General features: G+C 34.9%; 1 protein-coding gene across 2 annotated transcripts in view; it reads left to right on the forward strand.

Annotated features, from left to right (window-relative positions):
* The window catches only part of LOC124218575 (uncharacterized), a 29,661-nt gene extending 11,609 nt beyond the window's left edge, over positions 1-18,052 (forward strand). Inside the window, exons 1-4 of one of the 2 annotated variants that reach the window (XR_006883113.2) lie at positions 782-1,185; positions 9,580-9,999; positions 12,525-12,851; positions 13,526-18,052. Coding sequence is in view for 1 of the 2 variants with exons in the window: in XM_046625152.2 (XP_046481108.1) it covers positions 13,526-13,605 (80 nt within the window). In the remaining variant the exon portion in view is untranslated. Of the gene's footprint in view, positions 1-781; positions 1,186-9,579; positions 10,000-12,524; positions 12,852-13,525 lie in introns of those variants that run through there. The other variant, XM_046625152.2, reaches the window with a different exon arrangement.
* The last annotated feature ends 435 nt before the right edge of the window (positions 18,053-18,487 follow it).

The raw sequence follows: 18,487 nt of genomic DNA on the forward strand, positions 1-18,487 counted from the left end.
TAAAACCGAGAAAACTCAGGGAATTTCTTACAGGAAGGAAAAATCAGGGAATAGTAAGAGAATTTCGAAAATAAGACTGGAATTTTGATTCTGTCGAAAAAATTAACTCGTTCTTATACAAAGTACCGTCGATCTTGACAAAGAAGAGAGAAAAAAAAAAAACACTTGTAGTTGAAATTTTGTTTCGTCACACTTAACACCAAACCTTCTTTCGTATTTTGTTACGTAAAATCCCAGGGTGTTGTTTGTAAATTGATAGTCAAACGATAAATTAGTTACTAGTTAATATCGAAGATGTTAGTATTAACATTTAAAAGAATCGTCATCAATCAGCGGCATATTTCACGAAATATTACTGTAAAAATCTTATTTCCAGTCTGGAATACCCGGAAAAGTGATGAAACATCAGATTGAAAAATGCGTACGAACCCTGTTAAAAATCGGTCCTAACGTCCGAGAAGCCGTCAACAATTGTTACAATGTTTGAAAGATAGTCGAAAACAATAAGTTTGAGGGGCCGAAGGCAAGTCCCGCGATTTTGGTACTAATCGTAGGACCGCAGGAGGCGAAATTCAAGTCCGATTTAGCGTGTTCGATCTACGGGTACTCGAATCCGTGCAAAGGTTTAACTTTCGAGCAAGCTCCTCTTCACGGTCAGATATATATAGAACGGATACGTGCAAACATCAGCCCCACCTCCGCAAGCGATTCGACGCAAGTAGAAACCTCCGTCTTTAGTCGAGCTTGAAGATTCCTCGGAACCGCTTCTTCTTCTCCTCCTCCTCCTCCTCCTCTACGACCTTATCCTCTTCGTCGCGTACCTGCTGCTGGCACATACGTCGACGCTGAGACGTTACGGTGGCGGTAACTTGAGTGTATTTTCAATAATACGAGCCAAACTTCAGTTTGTTTATCTACCGATGACGCGTGTTTTACCAATTCCTCCTCGGACGTGACAGAGTGCTTCTTGTTCCGGCTCACACGGAGCACATCTCGGTTTCAAAACATATCTCGTCAATCCGGCAACGGTTCGCAGCTTTCTTTTCAAAAGTTATTCACTCTCGGTGAATTAATACTCGATCAACCGATGGTCGTTGAGTGCGTAAGGAGTGAAGAAGCACGGCCTGACATTTTATCCGTAAAGTGCGGACAACGAGAGAAATTCAAGTTCAACGGACTCTTGGAGTAAAGAAAGAAAAAAAAAAAAAAACAAAAAAGCATATTCATGATCGAAAAATATCGTACCGATTTGTTTTAAGGTCGTAAAGCTTTGAGTGTCATCGTTGACAAATTATAAAAGAAAAGTCGATTCCAAGTTTGAAATCTTCGATTTTCTTTAACCTTTAGCCGGCACCTTTATCCGCAATTTAATTTTTTTTACTTGAATTGGTTTTTGAACATTCCATCAAGTGCCTTTTACAAGATAAAAAAGGTCGGAACCATAATTTTTAATTTCAAGCTAGTAGGAAAGTTTTTAAAATACAGAAACTTTCAAGTTACGATTAATCTTAATTAAAAACTCTTAGGTCACGAACGTCACCGAGGTGCCGGCTAAAGGTTACAAAGTATTTCAGAAGAAGTTTCTTCGCGTACGTTTTGTATATTCGAGACTGAACAACTCGACGTTCAATGACTGTACACAAAATTGCGAAACGTGGTTTCTAAGTGGAAAATGTTTCATCTCAGATGGTTTCTTCATTTTATTTATTTTCTCTTCATCCATTTCCATAAACTTACAATGTTTGTTCGCTGATAATTCTCAAGTAAAAAGAAACATCCCCGACTTGTTTCGTTTATTGTATAAAATTAATTCACAAAAAATATCATTTTGCTCATTTCGTCAATATCAAGTGAAATCAATGAAATTTCATGTTATTCGCCCTATCAACGTTCGACTAAAATCACGTGAAATGTCAGCTCAACTAAGCTGCAACGGGAACGAATTTGCGGCGGGTTGATCAGTGCAATTAAAACAAGTTTCACACGCAGGTCTTGCAAGCCGTTATCAAAATTCTTCAAGCTTCGATTCATTCTTCTCAAGTATGTATTGTACTTATGCATTTGAAGCCTCGGCATCCCGTCGCCCAGGATTATTGAAATGTTAACTAATTGGACACGCTCATCTTGCCTCGAACCGTCTCGTCAATTCCTTCAATTGCAAAATCGTTGAGTTCAATGAAACAAATAAGTATTTCATTATTTTTCTCTCTTCACTCTAGATCAATGAGATCAAACACTCCTTGTATTGTTGATTTTGAACACAATTGCGAACGAAAGATATTTTCGAGCAACGTGATAATTTTTTGTTTTTTTTTTTTCTCTTTTTTCTTACCAGATCCGTTTACGACTCTCCTCGTTTTTTTTTTTTTTTTTTGAATAAGATTTAAGAATCTCATCCACTTTGCTTTCATTTTATTCAATTCACCTGTCATTTTCATTCCTCAATTCACTATACGTTATTTTCGTTGAACAGCAGCACGATTTTCGCCACATTGCCAAGTTGTATTCATTCGTGAGATGAGCTTGAAAAAAATGCTGCTTCAGGAATTGAGACTGTAGAAGAAAATAGTTAGAAAAATTTTCCAAGTCTTTGCCTGTCAAAATCTTCACCTTTATCGGAATAAAGTTGCAAGTTTCATCGCGAGTTTTATAAACCGGGAATCAAAGCCTTACGAAAATCGTCAAACACATTTTTACTGCGAAGTTTTCTTTTCCAATTGCAGTTTTTATAGCTTTTAGATATTGCGATGGAATTATTGACGAGTTTGTAATATTCGTACAGCAAGTATAAACGATATTTAACGGATGTTTCTAATGAATTTTAATCTTTCGTAAGTTTATGCGATACAGACGCGATATTTTACACCTACCATAGTTGTAGATAAATTTATGGAGCTTTACCGAGCGATTTCGGCTGTCTCGATTCACGACGAAATAGGTACTATAAAAACACGCATAAAGTGCGCATTGATCATCGCGAGATGGGAAAGCGGCAGATTTGTTTCTGGAATAAGGTCAAAGAGTTTTTAATTTTAATCGTATTTATTTTATTTTATTGTTCACTTTTTATTCAACGTGAAGATCTGACGTTGATCTCGTGATTCCTGTCCCGGATATTTATATCACTCGGCAGTTAGTCGTTATAAATTTACTTAAATCTTAAAATCTCAAAGCTGTTCTGCATCATTCACCGCACAGGCAAAGTATTAATAAACAAATTTAGGTCAATTTTCAAACTTCAACAGACTTCCTGGCCAACCAGGCCATATAACTAGAGCCGTGAAAAGTTGTTATAATTTTTCACCAGCGCACACACGCACATATATATATACCGTATGGTCGCATGGTGTAAGCCTATTATGTAGTATATCGTGTCAATAAATCACAAAGAACTTTAAGTTGATCAACAATCTGGACCAAAACACCTTTGTGAATTTTTACTAATCGTACAAAGATCGTTAAATTCTCTCTTGAATAATTTAAATTCACTCATGAATTAACTTTAATCTTTTGACCCTTTCAACTTTTGAAAGATTTAATCATTCCTTGCAGGAATTCAAACAAATCCCCGTTAAGTTTGCGACCAAGTTTTTTCTTTCTTTTTTATCGCTATTTATTTCAGTATTTTTTATTTTTTTTTTTTCATTTACCATTTCCAAAATTTCCAGAAACGTCGAATGAAAAGTCATTCGTTCAAGCCGCTGGAAGTTTGTTGGACGAAATTCATTGCTTCCGATTCCGAAAAATTGGTGAAAAATCTTTTCTCCAGTCTCCGTGAGAGAAAAAAAAGCAGTTATTTTTTTCTCGATCATTGAGCTGATTTCAACTTAAATTTACAAGGTTTGGCAAAAACGTGGTACTCGATTATCGCTGACTTTCTCGAATGTTCAAGGGTAAAACCGGCTCCTGAAACTGGGTGCAATTAAAATAAAGTTAGAACTCGTAATTCGCCGAAAGCCATTCACTCGTCTATGCTGCACAGCTCGTAGTAATCGTGCAGGGTGTATTAATATACCGATGTTTGACGGGTGGCGGTTTATAGTTATAGACCAACTTGTGCAATTCGAGGCGAACGTGGTTTCGCCTCGACTTAATGCACATCATGCCAATTGTTCTCGATTTTCGTTCGAGGTTCACGAGCTCGTTTATAGCTTTGTTTTCCCCCGTGATTGGAAAAAAAAAAATTTTATGCCTTTATACGTTCCGACGTATATATTTCCACATAATAATTACAACTGGATATGAACGGCGAAAATCGGAGCACCGTGTAATTTCAGCCAACGTATAATAAACACAAGGTCATGATTGGGGAAAAAAGTTATAAATTGTATACACGGATCGTTGCACGAGCGTTAACCGAATTTATTGGAATTGAATATCTGATTTAGAAATCTTTCTGCAACTGGCCAATCGCGATTGTTGATCCAAACATAAATTAGGGTGGCCACAAATTTTTTGGGAAAAAAATTCCATGCCAATTTCATTTCAAATTCAATTTGAATCGAAGAAAAATATATTGTATACAAAAAAAAAAAAAAAAAGTCAGTTTAAGCCAATTTGTTTTCTCAACGAAAAAGAGTAAATTTATTACCCCAAAAAATCATTTCTAATTCCCGCGATAAAAAAGCCTGATATCTTCAGTTTTTTCCATGTCCAAATTAAAAATCCTCTGACAATTCCAGGTTTTTCACGACCCCTTTTGAATCCCCCGACATCTCAAGGTTTTCCAGATTTTCAAGGTGTCCGGCCACCCTGAGTCAAACCGATAAAATTTGGCTTCCCACGGAATTAGAAGCGATGATATTAGCTCCTTTCATCGATGATATTAGCGCGTGAAACTCGAAACGCGTACATAATACCGACGGACGTTAAACACGGCATTAGAGTACGGCCAGTTCCGTTCGGGCCTGTCGATACAGCCCAGAGATATTTGGCCTGTATGCCAAGAAGAGATTAGCCACCGCAGGAAGCAGCTTCCGTCCAAAAGCGAGCTATGAACTTACCGCTTCGGCGTAATTATAATTATTATTATTTTTTTTTTCTTCAACTCTCTCTCCTCTCTTTCCATAAAGAGATTTTTGCCGTTATAATTGGGTTGGAATAGTTTAAATATTTCTTTGCTAATCTAAATTTCGCTTACTTTTCAATTATACGGTCAATTCCGCGCCGGATGATCCAGAAATTACGCATTAATCACGCGAACTTGAAGCCTGCATGTATCAGAAACCGGCAGAAATTTCATCAGGTCGACATTATTGTAGAATCGCAAAATTCTCTTCCGATATTCTTCGCTATATCGACGCTATGCGAAGAAAACAATAATAAGTTTGAATTTCGGTCGGTTAATCGAAACATAGATTAATTGAACTTTTCAATTAAGCGATTAATCCTAAAGATTATGAATAAAAATTGCCGATTAAACGATTGATCGTAAAAATGATAAATTTAGAAGAAAAACGATCGGTCGGTAAAACCGATTAACCGATTGATTAATGAACCTATTATTCGAAGTCAACGATTAATCTATTAATTTCCCAGTCCTACCACGTTTATCATCTTTCAGTTATTCGAGTATTTGTTTCCCGACGAGTTTCGTCTTAATATAATGGAAAGTTTTGCAGCATCGCGAATTCTTAAATATCGAGGCCTGTAATTTCACGGGAATATACCGGTGAATTTTTCCGCGTTATTTTGTATAGGTCGTAATTTTAGATTTATGTTGAGGGCATTCAAGGGCCCATGAATATTAAACCGGATGTGTTTGTTATCGGTCGATACGGTATCGTATACACAAACTGAAAAGAAAGAAAAAAAAAAAAAAAACACTGTTTATTCAATTTCGCAGGAGCTGCTGGCTTCGTTTCGTAAAAACTGTGATCGCAGCTTCCGATCGTGCTTCACAGTGCTGAAAATAATTGGGCATCTGCAGTGATTTTTGTTGAATTTAATTTAAAATCCTCACCGTTATTCACTCGCGATTTTTCCAAATTTTCGTCGGTCGCTCGTTGCCGATTCTACGTGAAATATATACAGACGCCTACTTATAACACGTGCGCGTAAAATGGCACGAATTTTCACGTGAGATTTTCACTCCAAGAGTTTTCGCATTTAAGCCGTTAACTTGAAACAATAAACTTCTCGAACTGTTTTGACGTGGGCTGAACAGTTATAGAATGAAAAGAACTGACGTATGGTATTCGTGTGTGTCTCGGTATTGCATGTAAAGTTAGCGTTTTACCGATGTAAAAACGATTTTCCTCAACTTTGCTCTATCGTATCGCAATACCGAAATTTTTCAAAAATCTGTGCTAATGTACGCAGTCTAAGAACGACCAAAAATAATCGATTTTCGAAGAAATCGACAAGTTTTTCCCCGATTAATCGAGTATAACCGATCATTTCGCAAATTCGATTAATCGACCGACTCGATTATTTTTCCACAATGAAGAGTATTAATTGTTACCATTGTCTTACTTACTAAGTACTTATTTGATATAATTAGTGAATGATGAATGAATATTTTTACCTAAAATTGAAAAATATTTTGAACGAAACTATAAATTATGAAAAAAACTTTTCCGTTATTGAGACTACGCTCAGAAATTTATTTTGGTTTTAAATGCACCATTCAAAAAAAAATCCGAAATAATCGATTAATCGATTAATTTTCACCGATTCAATCGAGTCGTGTTCGATTATTTTTAGTTTAGTGGTCATCGCTGGTATCTGTATTATACATAAATGCAGTACGTGCCTATGTGCAAAAATTACGAGGTACTAAGAGCAGAATTCCAAGAAACACGTTGATTCCCGGCGATCGTGACCCGTTTTTGAGGTATATCAAAACGATCGTAAAATATGATCACGTATAGTTACGATAAAATGAAAATTAAAGAGGTGGAAAAGTCAGAAAAATAAAGCAACTTGGCCAATTTCACATCCGCAGCAATTTCTCCTACGATAAATTTACCTGCGCATGTGTGCAATAAATCAAGGTAAAAAAAAATATATTCTATTCGGTGTATACATACATACACGTAGCAGAAATGACGTTGATAAAACGATTCTAACTATTTCCGTTTCGTTAGTTTATGTATTTTGACCAAACGGGCTCAGCGGTCGATCAGCCCTTCAGTTATTCATCGGTATTTATTCGAAGATTTTCGTGCAAGAATTTTATAAGTCTGTTTTTTCTTTTCTCTTCTTTTGTTTCTCAAATGACGTACAACATTGAGAGAAGTTTTTAGTTCCGGTTACCGCTCAGTCCTTAACTATTTTCGTTTTTTACCACAATCGAAAAATATAATTTTACGTAGAAAATGAAAATTAGTTTTTACAGCTCTTACCGGAAGGTCTAGTATCCGTTACTATTCTTTCTCATTACGATCACTGTTGCTAGATTTTCTTGTAACTGTTGCGAAAATTTAATGCTTGTGCAATAATAAATTGACGTTAAAGCCTTGTTTAGCTAAAAAAGTAGAGTAAACCTCAGAAACTGATTTTGCGTCGCAATTACCAAAAAAGGATCGACAATAGCGCAAAATGGTTAGGCGTACGTCGTTTTTCGTAATTCCAACAATATTCGAACAGTTTTTTTAACGATATCTGTTTTACTCAATTTTTCTAGTTAATATAAAAAATGAAATTTTTCTCAGTGAACAGCTTTCAAGATTGAGTAAAAAAAACGATTGCTCCCTTTGATCGAACCACAATTTCTAACGGTTAGAATTTCCCCTCAGGTATCTCAAATTCTTAGTGAAATATATACGTCGTCGTAAATCAAAGATGCTTAGGAAGAGTGTCAATATTTGAAGGGGATTACGACGCGAAAGTTCCCAGCTGTTCTCGCGCTCACAATCAGCCGTTAAAACCTTCCAATTTTGTTTCCTTACCGCGAAAGATTTTCACCCACTCTCCGGCCGAGCAAACTTTCGGAATCCAATTATCTTTTTTTCAACTTTTGTATTAAGAATTACTTTCGACCACTTTCGGAGGGTGAAAACTGTTTCTATATCTCATACAATACCTACAACATATACATATTTATATAGAGATAGAATGAGAGCTTTTAAATTGCGTAATGAAAATTTAATATTTTTCGCGTGGAAAATAAAATTTATTACAAGATTTACTCGGCAAGCTTTTTGCGAAGAATCAAAAGGTGAATCAATTAAGCTTTCGTTCGCCGCTTTAAAACAGGATCGTGAGAAACGAGTTCCGGGCCTTAAAATTCCGACGTCGTATTTAACTGGCTACACGACGCAGAGCCAATTGAGCGAGGCAATGAGCCTGAAAAATAAAATCGTAATAACTATTGAGCCGAAGAGCCAATATTCGCTGTGCTGCGAATGATCGGGATCATTGATCCTTCGAAATGCCGAGCGTTCATCGACGCCTCGCGTTAAATCGACACGCTTCGAATGGACGTACGCGCGTCTAACCGTGGACTCCAAATTTAGAACGAGCAGGGAAAAATATTTTATATACGTACACCAATTTGTGCGACTGGAGATTTTCTGTCGACGAATCGTAAATCATTTATATATCGCGCGGCGTTCCCTCCGCCCGAGAGAAAATAATTCCACGATAGTTATTCGTGAATTTATCACATTTATTAGCTGTAACCTGGCTTTAACTTTCGATAAGTTTTCTTCTTTGAGCATCGTCGTTTCTTACCTAACTTGTCTCGGTTTGATCAAAACTATTTTAAATGGCACAGCGTTTGTTTTTTTTTTTACGATTATCCTTCTATCCGACACTTATCGTTCACCGCGATTTTTGATCGGAGTTAATCACAGAGATTATTTTCAAATCACAAAACAAGGATTTTGCAATAGTTCGTAAATTTAAACCGTACAAATTGCAATGATTTATGTACGAATCTGAAGTTTAAACAGTCGATTGCCGTTTCGTTGAAAGGTCGTAAAGAATGATTTTTCCAATAACAGAAATTGAAGCGATAGAACGATAACGAAAAAGCTTTTCAAGCGTTTGGTATTCATTTGATAATTTTACGATTCTGCAAGTATTTTCAAACATTTAATCAGTTCCGCCCAATTAATCTTATTATAAATCAATCCTAGGTAGGTACGTTAGCTAAATTAATCCAGATAAATGCTTAATGATTATACAAATGAATTTGGAATGCCAAATACCTCAATTTCAAATAATTAATCTCTTTGGTGATTGAAGGGAGAAAAATTTGGAACCAAAGATAAAGTTTCACGTTTTGTCCAATTCTAAGCTTTGAACTCTGAACTTTGAATTTTGATCTTTCGGCAAGCGATTTCATCGAATAATTTTAAGTCACTAACGAACAGTGGAAAAGAAATGTTTCTCAAACGACAGGCAAACGTGATTTCCAGATTATAATCTATTATTTCTGCTAGAAACGGTTGTCCGAACAATTTAAAGAAACGACTAAAACTCCATTGAATACGATATACAATACAAAATTCACTTAAAATAAAAATTAAAAATTTCCAACGAGTAATCACACTATGGATGAAAAAACGAAAATTATATCATAAAATGAAAACAAAAAACTCAACCGTGTAAATGTAATTTTTCATTCCGCAGTGATAAATGTTGAAAAAGAGTGAGATAAAAACAGACGACAGACCGAATGTACGCCGGATAGGAATTGTCGTATAATTAGCGAGAGGATCGACATGGATTACAATTACCGAAGCGACGGATCGTCCGACCCGGCAGCCGACGACAGGGTAGTTTTCTACATCGACGATCTATCGACGCGTCCGGAATCCTGCCAAAATCCAAGCCCCGCGATCTTCCAATGCGGGGGCCTCGAGACGCCGGGACTTTATCCCCCCGAGACGGGGAGACATCCTTCGCGTTCTAACTCCGTTTACTCCCAATCCGGAAGACCCCGACGTTCCAGGACGATTACCGACGGAGATATTCACGTCGGGAGTCGTCGCGCCAGCCTCCACGGGGCGAGATCACGGGCCAACAGCTGCACCGGGACGACTCCCCTAGGTGAAAACGCTTCGGAAACTCAAATTCCTAAACGCGACTTTAAACTTGCCGCATGAACTTGCTCATTCTCATCGTCAGCCCGAGACTTGGCAACTTTCGTTGCAGCTAATTCTTTGCCGAACAGGGGTTGTAGAGTAGTTTGATTAAAAAACTACGCTGGGCTGGATTGAGGGAAGGGGGGTTGAAATTGTGAATTTGAATAGTTCCGAAAGTGACGAAATCACAATTTTTTGCTGGCGAAAATCGAAGTAAAGAAATTACGCTACGACGAAACGTCAAAGTTTCGAATGGCCCGAAACCCGATGCTCAAAGTTCCGAAAATACTAAACGTCGAAAGAGTCAAAGTTCCGAAAGTGCGATAACGAGAAAATTCAAAAATCTGAAACACCGAAATTCCGAATGATCAAAGACTTTCAGTTCTATGAATTTCTGGCTTAGTGAAATTTCTTCGGAAGTCTTTTTCTGATTTTTTCTGATTTTTTTCACCCACTCGTTGAGTGAACAACGCTCTCGGAGTACATTTTTTAATTTTCGGAAATTTACCTTATCGACAATTTATTTTTCGAAATTCTTCTCTATCGGAACTTTACTTTTCGGAACTTTGCTCTACCGTAATTTGAATTCACGGAATATTACATTTCGGAACATTGAGCAGTCGTTTCCAACCTTTCAAGACTTAGTTGTTTCGTAAAAGTTTCATTTCTTTACGACAAATTTTGCCATTCTTTTGTTTTCTGGCTAATCTTTACAATCGAATGAGCTAAATTCGAAATTTCCAAGTCGTGTTAGCAAATCGATATTCGCACAAAATTACATGTTGTTTCTTTTGACAGGATCTTTTTACGATTTCGATAAAAAATTCGATAAAAAATTTTACGCCCGATATTTTTAAGACTACGAAGATCGTGTGCCACTATTCAGTACAGACTTTATTATTATCCAAACATTGGGAAATTTGATATAAAAATTTAATTTGTTTTTTAAGAGCATAATTCAGTATTTTCACCATTAGCTCTGCTCGTTATAGCCAAATAAATAATTTTACATCCAGACGGGTTATCGAGGCATCACTTTCGGATGTTTTGAAAACAATTTTCGCAACAACATTTTATTACACACTTAAAAATATTAGTTGAGAATCTTTTTATTACTTTCCTTTTTTAAACGTCTAAAACTCATCTTTAGTCAAATCGTTCAATTGATTCACAATATTCTTCGCATATTTGAATCGTCCCATAATTTTTGAACTAGTGACGTAACACGATACTTGAGGCTTTAAAAAAAAACAACATTTTGTCAACCATTGAACGATTCAAAAATTCTGTCAAACTTATATTCCAACAGCAAATCAAACTAATAATGTATTTCAAGTATCTCATTTCTAAATTTTCTCGGTAAACGAAAATGTTTTCACTCCAACTTTCCGAATTCGTATTACCAGAAAGAAACTCTGGGAGAATATCACAAGAGAAAAAAAAAAAACGGCACGAAACGTTGTATTTAGCAGAACTGCAACGAGTTCAAGAATAATTAGCCACGTGGAAAAACTTTTCTCCACGGAGTTTAAGGCACGTCAAATTTATGGAAAATGCGCGGTATAAAATACGCGTAGAATGGTCGACGTCTCCAAGCAGGCAACAGGATTAAGAAAAATTCATACACGACACATCGAATTACGTTAGGTCAGCTGCACGAAGTCGAGGTCAAACGGGAAGTTACAGATCAGGCATAAAAGGTATTTCCGATTGGCATAAGTCTTGTGAAATTGGGCAGAGAAGCGAACGTTTGTATCAAAAATTAAATTTCTACCATCCAGAAGTGCCGATTTTGTTTATTTGATTAATCCTACTTCGATCGATGGCTTCCTGACAGCTGAGATAATAATTTTCAAGCCTTATTTTTCATTCGTTAGTTTTATTCGACTGGTTTGTAGAAAAACCAGGAGGAAAAATGTTCTCACATTCCTATCGCCCTCGAGTTTTTATCGCTGCATCTAACGTTCTTTCGATTTTTCGTGTCGTGATTTCGCAATTGTTTAGTCCGTGCTTTAAGAGATACTGCAGCGTACGTAATTTTCGTGAATGTAGTCTGATAAAAATTGACGACTCACCAATTTTTTGAATCACGAATCGTCGGCCTCTCGCCATCTTCAGAGAGGAAACGTCTACCTGAAAATAAACAAGAACACCAAAGATTAATATCAGAAGAAGAGTTAAAAAAATTATAGTTTTGTACATTGGATTGAACGGACTGTCGTCAGCTCGTCTACATTTGTCAAGCATATAGGCGATACTGTTTCAATCTTCCGGTATGACCAAAGTATCGAAAAACATTTCAACTCTGGCAATAAGTTCCTAATAAGACTCATTCCGACACGTGATTATTTTCCTTTCCTCGATGATTTATTCGCCACAAATTCGTTAGATTCTTTCGAATAAAATTGTTGCAGTCTCTCTTCGTCCGTGTAGAAAGTAAAATATCAGTAAAACAAGCATGTAAAAGATGTGGTGAAAAACGATGTTCAGGGGACGGGAGACGAGCGAGTGTCTGCAGAAAAAATCGTCCAAAAAGGGGAAGCACGATGCGTCGAAAGGGTTCGATTCGTGCGAACGCAGGAAACAACGTCGTCGCGTCGACGGAAGTTGTCAAAATCGCGGTTCCCCCGATTGGGAACCCCGTCGATATCGCCCAGGATCGAAGTCGTCGGAAAATCGTTATCATTGTACTGTCAATTTTCATCTTCTTACTCGTCGCCTCGATTCTCGTCGTCGTCATCACCCTGACACACAGCTCGTTTCACAGCCTGCCCGCCGATCCCGGAAAAGAATCGGACGATCGTCAAGATAAATAACGTAAATATACATACGCAAAGAAATTAGGCTTTTTTTTTTTCAAGTAACAAATTGCGGAACACAAAAATCGACGAATTCTATTTCTACACCTATATTTCGAACTTTATCGTTAATCTTCGATAAAACAAAAACTAATTTTGAAACCTGAATTCTTTTTTTCCCCCCCTCTTCCTGCTTTTGTTGGAAATCTTTTTTAACTTCACACATTTTTTATTTTCTAAATGTTTCCAAGATTTATTCGTTCATTCGCTTCATAAATGACATGCATTAATATTCTCGAAACTGGTGTAGATTTTTCTCTCAAATAGTTGATCAAAAGCGCTGTAACGTTTTGTTTTTTTTTTGTCAAAAATCGCAAAAAAAAAAAAAAAAAAAAAAAAAACCGATAAACAAATTCAGAAACACGAAATACTGAAACAAGATCGTTTAGCAGATTTCTCAGTAAGTTTATTGAAAGAACGCGAAATAAATTTGTGACTTTTGGCAAAAAAATATGTTATATTGTCGAAGATCTGATCTGTGACCAAAAAAATTGGTACGTTAATAAAAAGAAAGGAGCGGCAAATAAGGCTCGAAAAAATTTGAGAACAAGAGAGAAAAAAATTTTCAACCGCGCATCGAGTCGTCGCGAACTTGTAAAAATACGATTATCGATTTCTCGAAATTTGTTGCAGTTCGGAGGGAGAACGAGGAGTTGTTGAGTTCACTGAGTCAAGACAGCTTCGTGCCTGAGAACACCACAGCTCAGCAGTGAAAAGTGAAGCAGCCTGTTATATGTATACACACGTACGATCGGATCGACGGAGAGAACTAGAGGAGGGAATAACGATCCCACGCCTACGTTCGATCAACGTGCACATGTAATTATACAAATTTTGAATCCTGCAAAAATAGAGGGGAGAAAAACGTGCGTAAAGAATTTATTTGTTCACCGCCTAGGTATAATTCCGCGAACTGAAAAATCATCTTCTCTCGCGCTGTAGAAATATTGATAATATATCACCATACGGCACGTGGTAATCGTACATTTCGCAAGGATTGATTTATTTTCATTTCTATATATATATATGTTTTTTTTAATAATTTCAGCAACATTGATTACTTGCCTAGGGAAAATACTGTGTACGTCTGCAATTCACATATCTTTTTTAGTTATTTAAATTTTGCTTTATGCATAACGCGATCAGACACAAATCGCACTTATCAATTCGTCGATTTAAAACTTGAAACTTTTTATTCTTCGTTCTGGAATATCAACATCTTTAGCAAATTTATTATAAATTAATTAACTGCCCATGTCAAATTATCACGCATATGATACGGCGCATCGATTTTCATACTTACTCCAATTTTTAGATACGTTGAATTTCTTCAAGTCTAGACAGATAACAAAAAGAATTAGGGGGTGAGAATATGTTACAAATAAATTGTGTATATCCCGGACAGATTTTGCAGCTTGAAAATATTATCCCAATATTTCACGCTATACTTAGATTCATATAAAATTTGCTTGCATTTATTAACTGTCGCGACAACGAAAGAATCCATTGGTTTAGAAACTTTGTGCGAGAGAGAGGGAAATTAGAAGAAAGAGAAAAAAAAGTCATTTCCTCAGGTCACAATCGTGATCGCAGGTGAATTACACGATGCGTAGTTTGTTATTAATACCACATACTGTACGAAAAAACGATATGTAAATATTTATTAAGAATTATTATACGGTTGCTATGACTGTTATACATATATGTATGCATGTATGTGTACATATGTATGTATATATATATATACATACATTATACGTAATATATGTAAAACATGGTACGATAGGAATTGGTCAATATAATTAATTGTATATAACAGTAGATGATTGTCCGTGAGGAATTATTGCAGTCCACATTATAGACGCGACAAAAGGAAACGGAATGTGAAAAGGGAATGCAAAAAAAGCGTTCATTTTGTCCGCGTTTATCGTTTGTTAAAATGCGATTTATAGGCAAGACTATGATGTTACTAATAATACAGGTTTAACGTGCCAATGCCATAACGTAATAATATTGCATACATGTAATTTTAAGTATAATAAATGTATAATAATAACAAAAACAACAACAACAACAACAATAATAATGATCAATACACGATTGTATGATTAAAATATGATTATCAATTCAATATTATACCTATAAATATTTGTAACGCATTTGCGCATACATATAAATACGTCGAAACTTGTTACAGTGTTTGTACATTAAAATTGAAACCGAATATTAAAAACTTTTATTAACAACGCACCTAGATGCGTGTCGTGGTATGTAATATGCCGTGATACCGTGTGCATGGATATAATGTTGAAAATGTAAGCATGTAGGCGGGATACGTTATGCAAGAATCTTTATTAATAATAATAATAATTATAATAGTAACGATAATGGAGTAATAATTAATCCAACGCTGTTTTTTGGTTTTTTTCACAACTCGAGAATAACGATCAGTTATAGACCTTGATCGTCAATAGAAATGTTGTTAATAATTCTATCTGATTTTTTCTACCAGTCATATTGAAACAAGTCTTCTTGTGTATTAATATATTTTTTGTTTCTGACGCACGCCTAGTATTTACTCGAATTAGTGTATTCTAAAGGTTTTCTTAAAATAATGACTTTCAGTATAATTTTTTTGAATAATTTCTTAAAAACAATTGCAAGTGACATAAAACGAAATACACATACTTCGTTTTTCCATTTTGCTATGCAGGAATGGAACAGTTAGTTTGATGCTATCTGAGCCAGTTTTTTCTTGGGCTTTAATGGGTTAAATCAATTCAAGAATTAGGAGTTGGTTTAAATTAATCCTGTACGTATAAACTGTTGACAGTGAAAGATATGTACGTTTATAATACGAAAACTTATCGCAGGCCGGAGAGGCCGATTGTCGGTTTGCAGCTCTGTTTTTGCATTTTCAATAGACCAACGGCCGTCCCTGAGTACTTCTAAATTTCATAATATACCGTGCCAATTTCTTACATTTCACAGTCTCCTATAATTGAGAAAATAAGCTGGACTTGATTGAAAAGGGATCGAACGACATCTTGTAAATATGCATTACCTTTGCCTCGAAGGGTGTTATGACAAAATTGTTCTATTGGTAAGAAACGTGAATAAAAAATAAAGAAAACTCCAGACGTCGCGCGAGTGTAAGTAATATTAATAATACTTCAGATGTACATACATAGTGTGGGAGATTTTTTTCTTTTCATCGTTTTCATAAAAATTAAAATATTAAAATCTCCCCCACCCCCCCGCCCCTCAAAAAAAAAAAAAACAAAAACAAACAAACAAAGTAAAACGTAACTCGTAATAATATCAATGATAATAATAAACCGATGAATAAAATGAATAAATGCATAAATAATCAAATATATATATGAAATAAAGTTTATAGAGCTTGTGGAAGTGCATTCGCGTCGCACAATCGTTTTGGTAAATATATTACAATATTATTAACTTGTAATGTTATATTATACCCATATCTACCAACAATAATAATTGACATGCGTACCTATAATGTTGAAGTGACAAGTTTGTTGAAGGCGTTAATGATTATAAATGTTATTGAAGACATAGTATATAATATATAAAATGTATAAATCGTTGTAAATATGGATTATAGTTGTATGCCATTGAATTTCGAGTACATTGTACGTTATATACGCGATGTTGAAATTTATTGTTTATAATTCAATGAGAGTCATAGTTTCATATGGTATTTATTATTTTTCAACAATTTTCGTCAAACTTCCACTCATAAATACTTGAGATTCTGTATGCTTGTGTACGTACATTTATATATAACGTATACACGTGACGTGGAATCGCCGAATAATTTGTTTCAGCTGAAATTTTATCATTCTAACGTGAGTATAAAAATGAGGAATAAAATGACAGTTCCTTATAGTGAGTTCTCTTAAATCTTCTCCATCCATTCGATTGACGCAACGGTGAGATAAGCCAAATTATTAATCTGCGTAATCGAGCGTTAGCAAATTGTTTCGCATATTGATTGCAGAAGAAATGAATAAATAAATAAACGATTAATGAGGCGTGAAAATCTTGCTATCGGGTTATTGGTGAAAACAATTATAACTATACTATTAATGAATAAAATAGAAAAAAAGAAAAGAAAAGCTTGTTTCAATAATATTTTCCCTTAATTGATTCTCGATTTATTTGACTCGATAAATCAAAATGCATAATTGCAAATTTTCAATACTAGAGAAATTAAATCAATAGACGATAGTTGTTATATGTATATACCTGCAATTCGGGTAAATCGTTACCGTCTAAACCAATACGCGACAATCTCAAAAATGCACAATTCTATCGAATAAATGATTTTCATAATATAATATATATTGTATTATACGAAAAAGAAGAAATGCACGAAAGAAATTTATACACGGCGCTAACTTAGCTTGGGAAAGCATATTGTAAGAGAAATGATAAATTTACAATTAAAAGAAACTGACTAAAAAAAGTATAATAAAAAATGAAAATGTTAAATTATATATAACAAACATGTTATAGGAGTATATATTGTAATTATAATGTAAATAGAAATTGCATAAAGGAATTAAATTAGATAGTTTTATTATATCAATTATTATGTTATACGCAATAATGATAATAATAAACCGTACGTTTATATATTACGCATAAATTACTTACACGCAAATTATAGTTTCCCTAAAATTTCGCACGGCCGTTATCACTTCGATTATCAGCCTTGCAATATACGCATATAATCCATGTTTGTACATATATGTATAGGTATACAACGAAGGGAAATGATAAATCATAAGAGACGCGTTGAATAAAAACTTCTGCAATCAGACTTGAGTAATCACGTACCGCAAAGTGAAAAATGAACGATTCAACTCGGGCATGTTAATAACGCGAAAAAGATAGACAAAAAAAAATTCATCGATCCAACAATCCGACAAAGAGTGAACAAAATTTGTGATCGGGTAACCGCGATGAATGTTTCAGAATTTAACGAGGGCCGGAAAGGACTAAATTTAAAAATTGTCAAATTATAATAAAATTTGCACAGACGAACTTTCTTGACACAAGGAAAAAAAAAAAAACCCAGTACTCCTTCAACATATAATATAATATCAAGCGCAATTGACACGATTAAACACCCCATGCATATACATGTATATGTATTTATTTATTTTTTTTCTGAATTCGTATTATATTATAGTGTACTTTCTGATTTGCTTGAAACAATTTTTAAATGATTAGAATTCTAGAATACGTAATTCTGCAAATAAATTCCTCACCCCCTTATTACATAAGGTACAGAGCTGATGAAATTATTCGTTTTGTAAGCCGATTAGAAAGGTGGTTTCTTTTTTATACATACATATATTGTCTTTATCAGAAAGTAAATAACTCGCCTGTATTTTGTTTCGCAATATAGCTCCCACGCTGCCATAACTACTCAGTATATATAATATATTACATTTAAATATAATATATATATATATATATGTATATATTACATTTAAATCATACTCGACGTGTCAATGGGTAGGTATATATATATATATACATAATATAACAGAATAATATAAG

Source organism: Neodiprion pinetum, chromosome 1 (assembly GCF_021155775.2).
Source record: "Neodiprion pinetum isolate iyNeoPine1 chromosome 1, iyNeoPine1.2, whole genome shotgun sequence".
Classification (NCBI taxonomy): domain Eukaryota; kingdom Metazoa; phylum Arthropoda; class Insecta; order Hymenoptera; family Diprionidae; genus Neodiprion; species Neodiprion pinetum.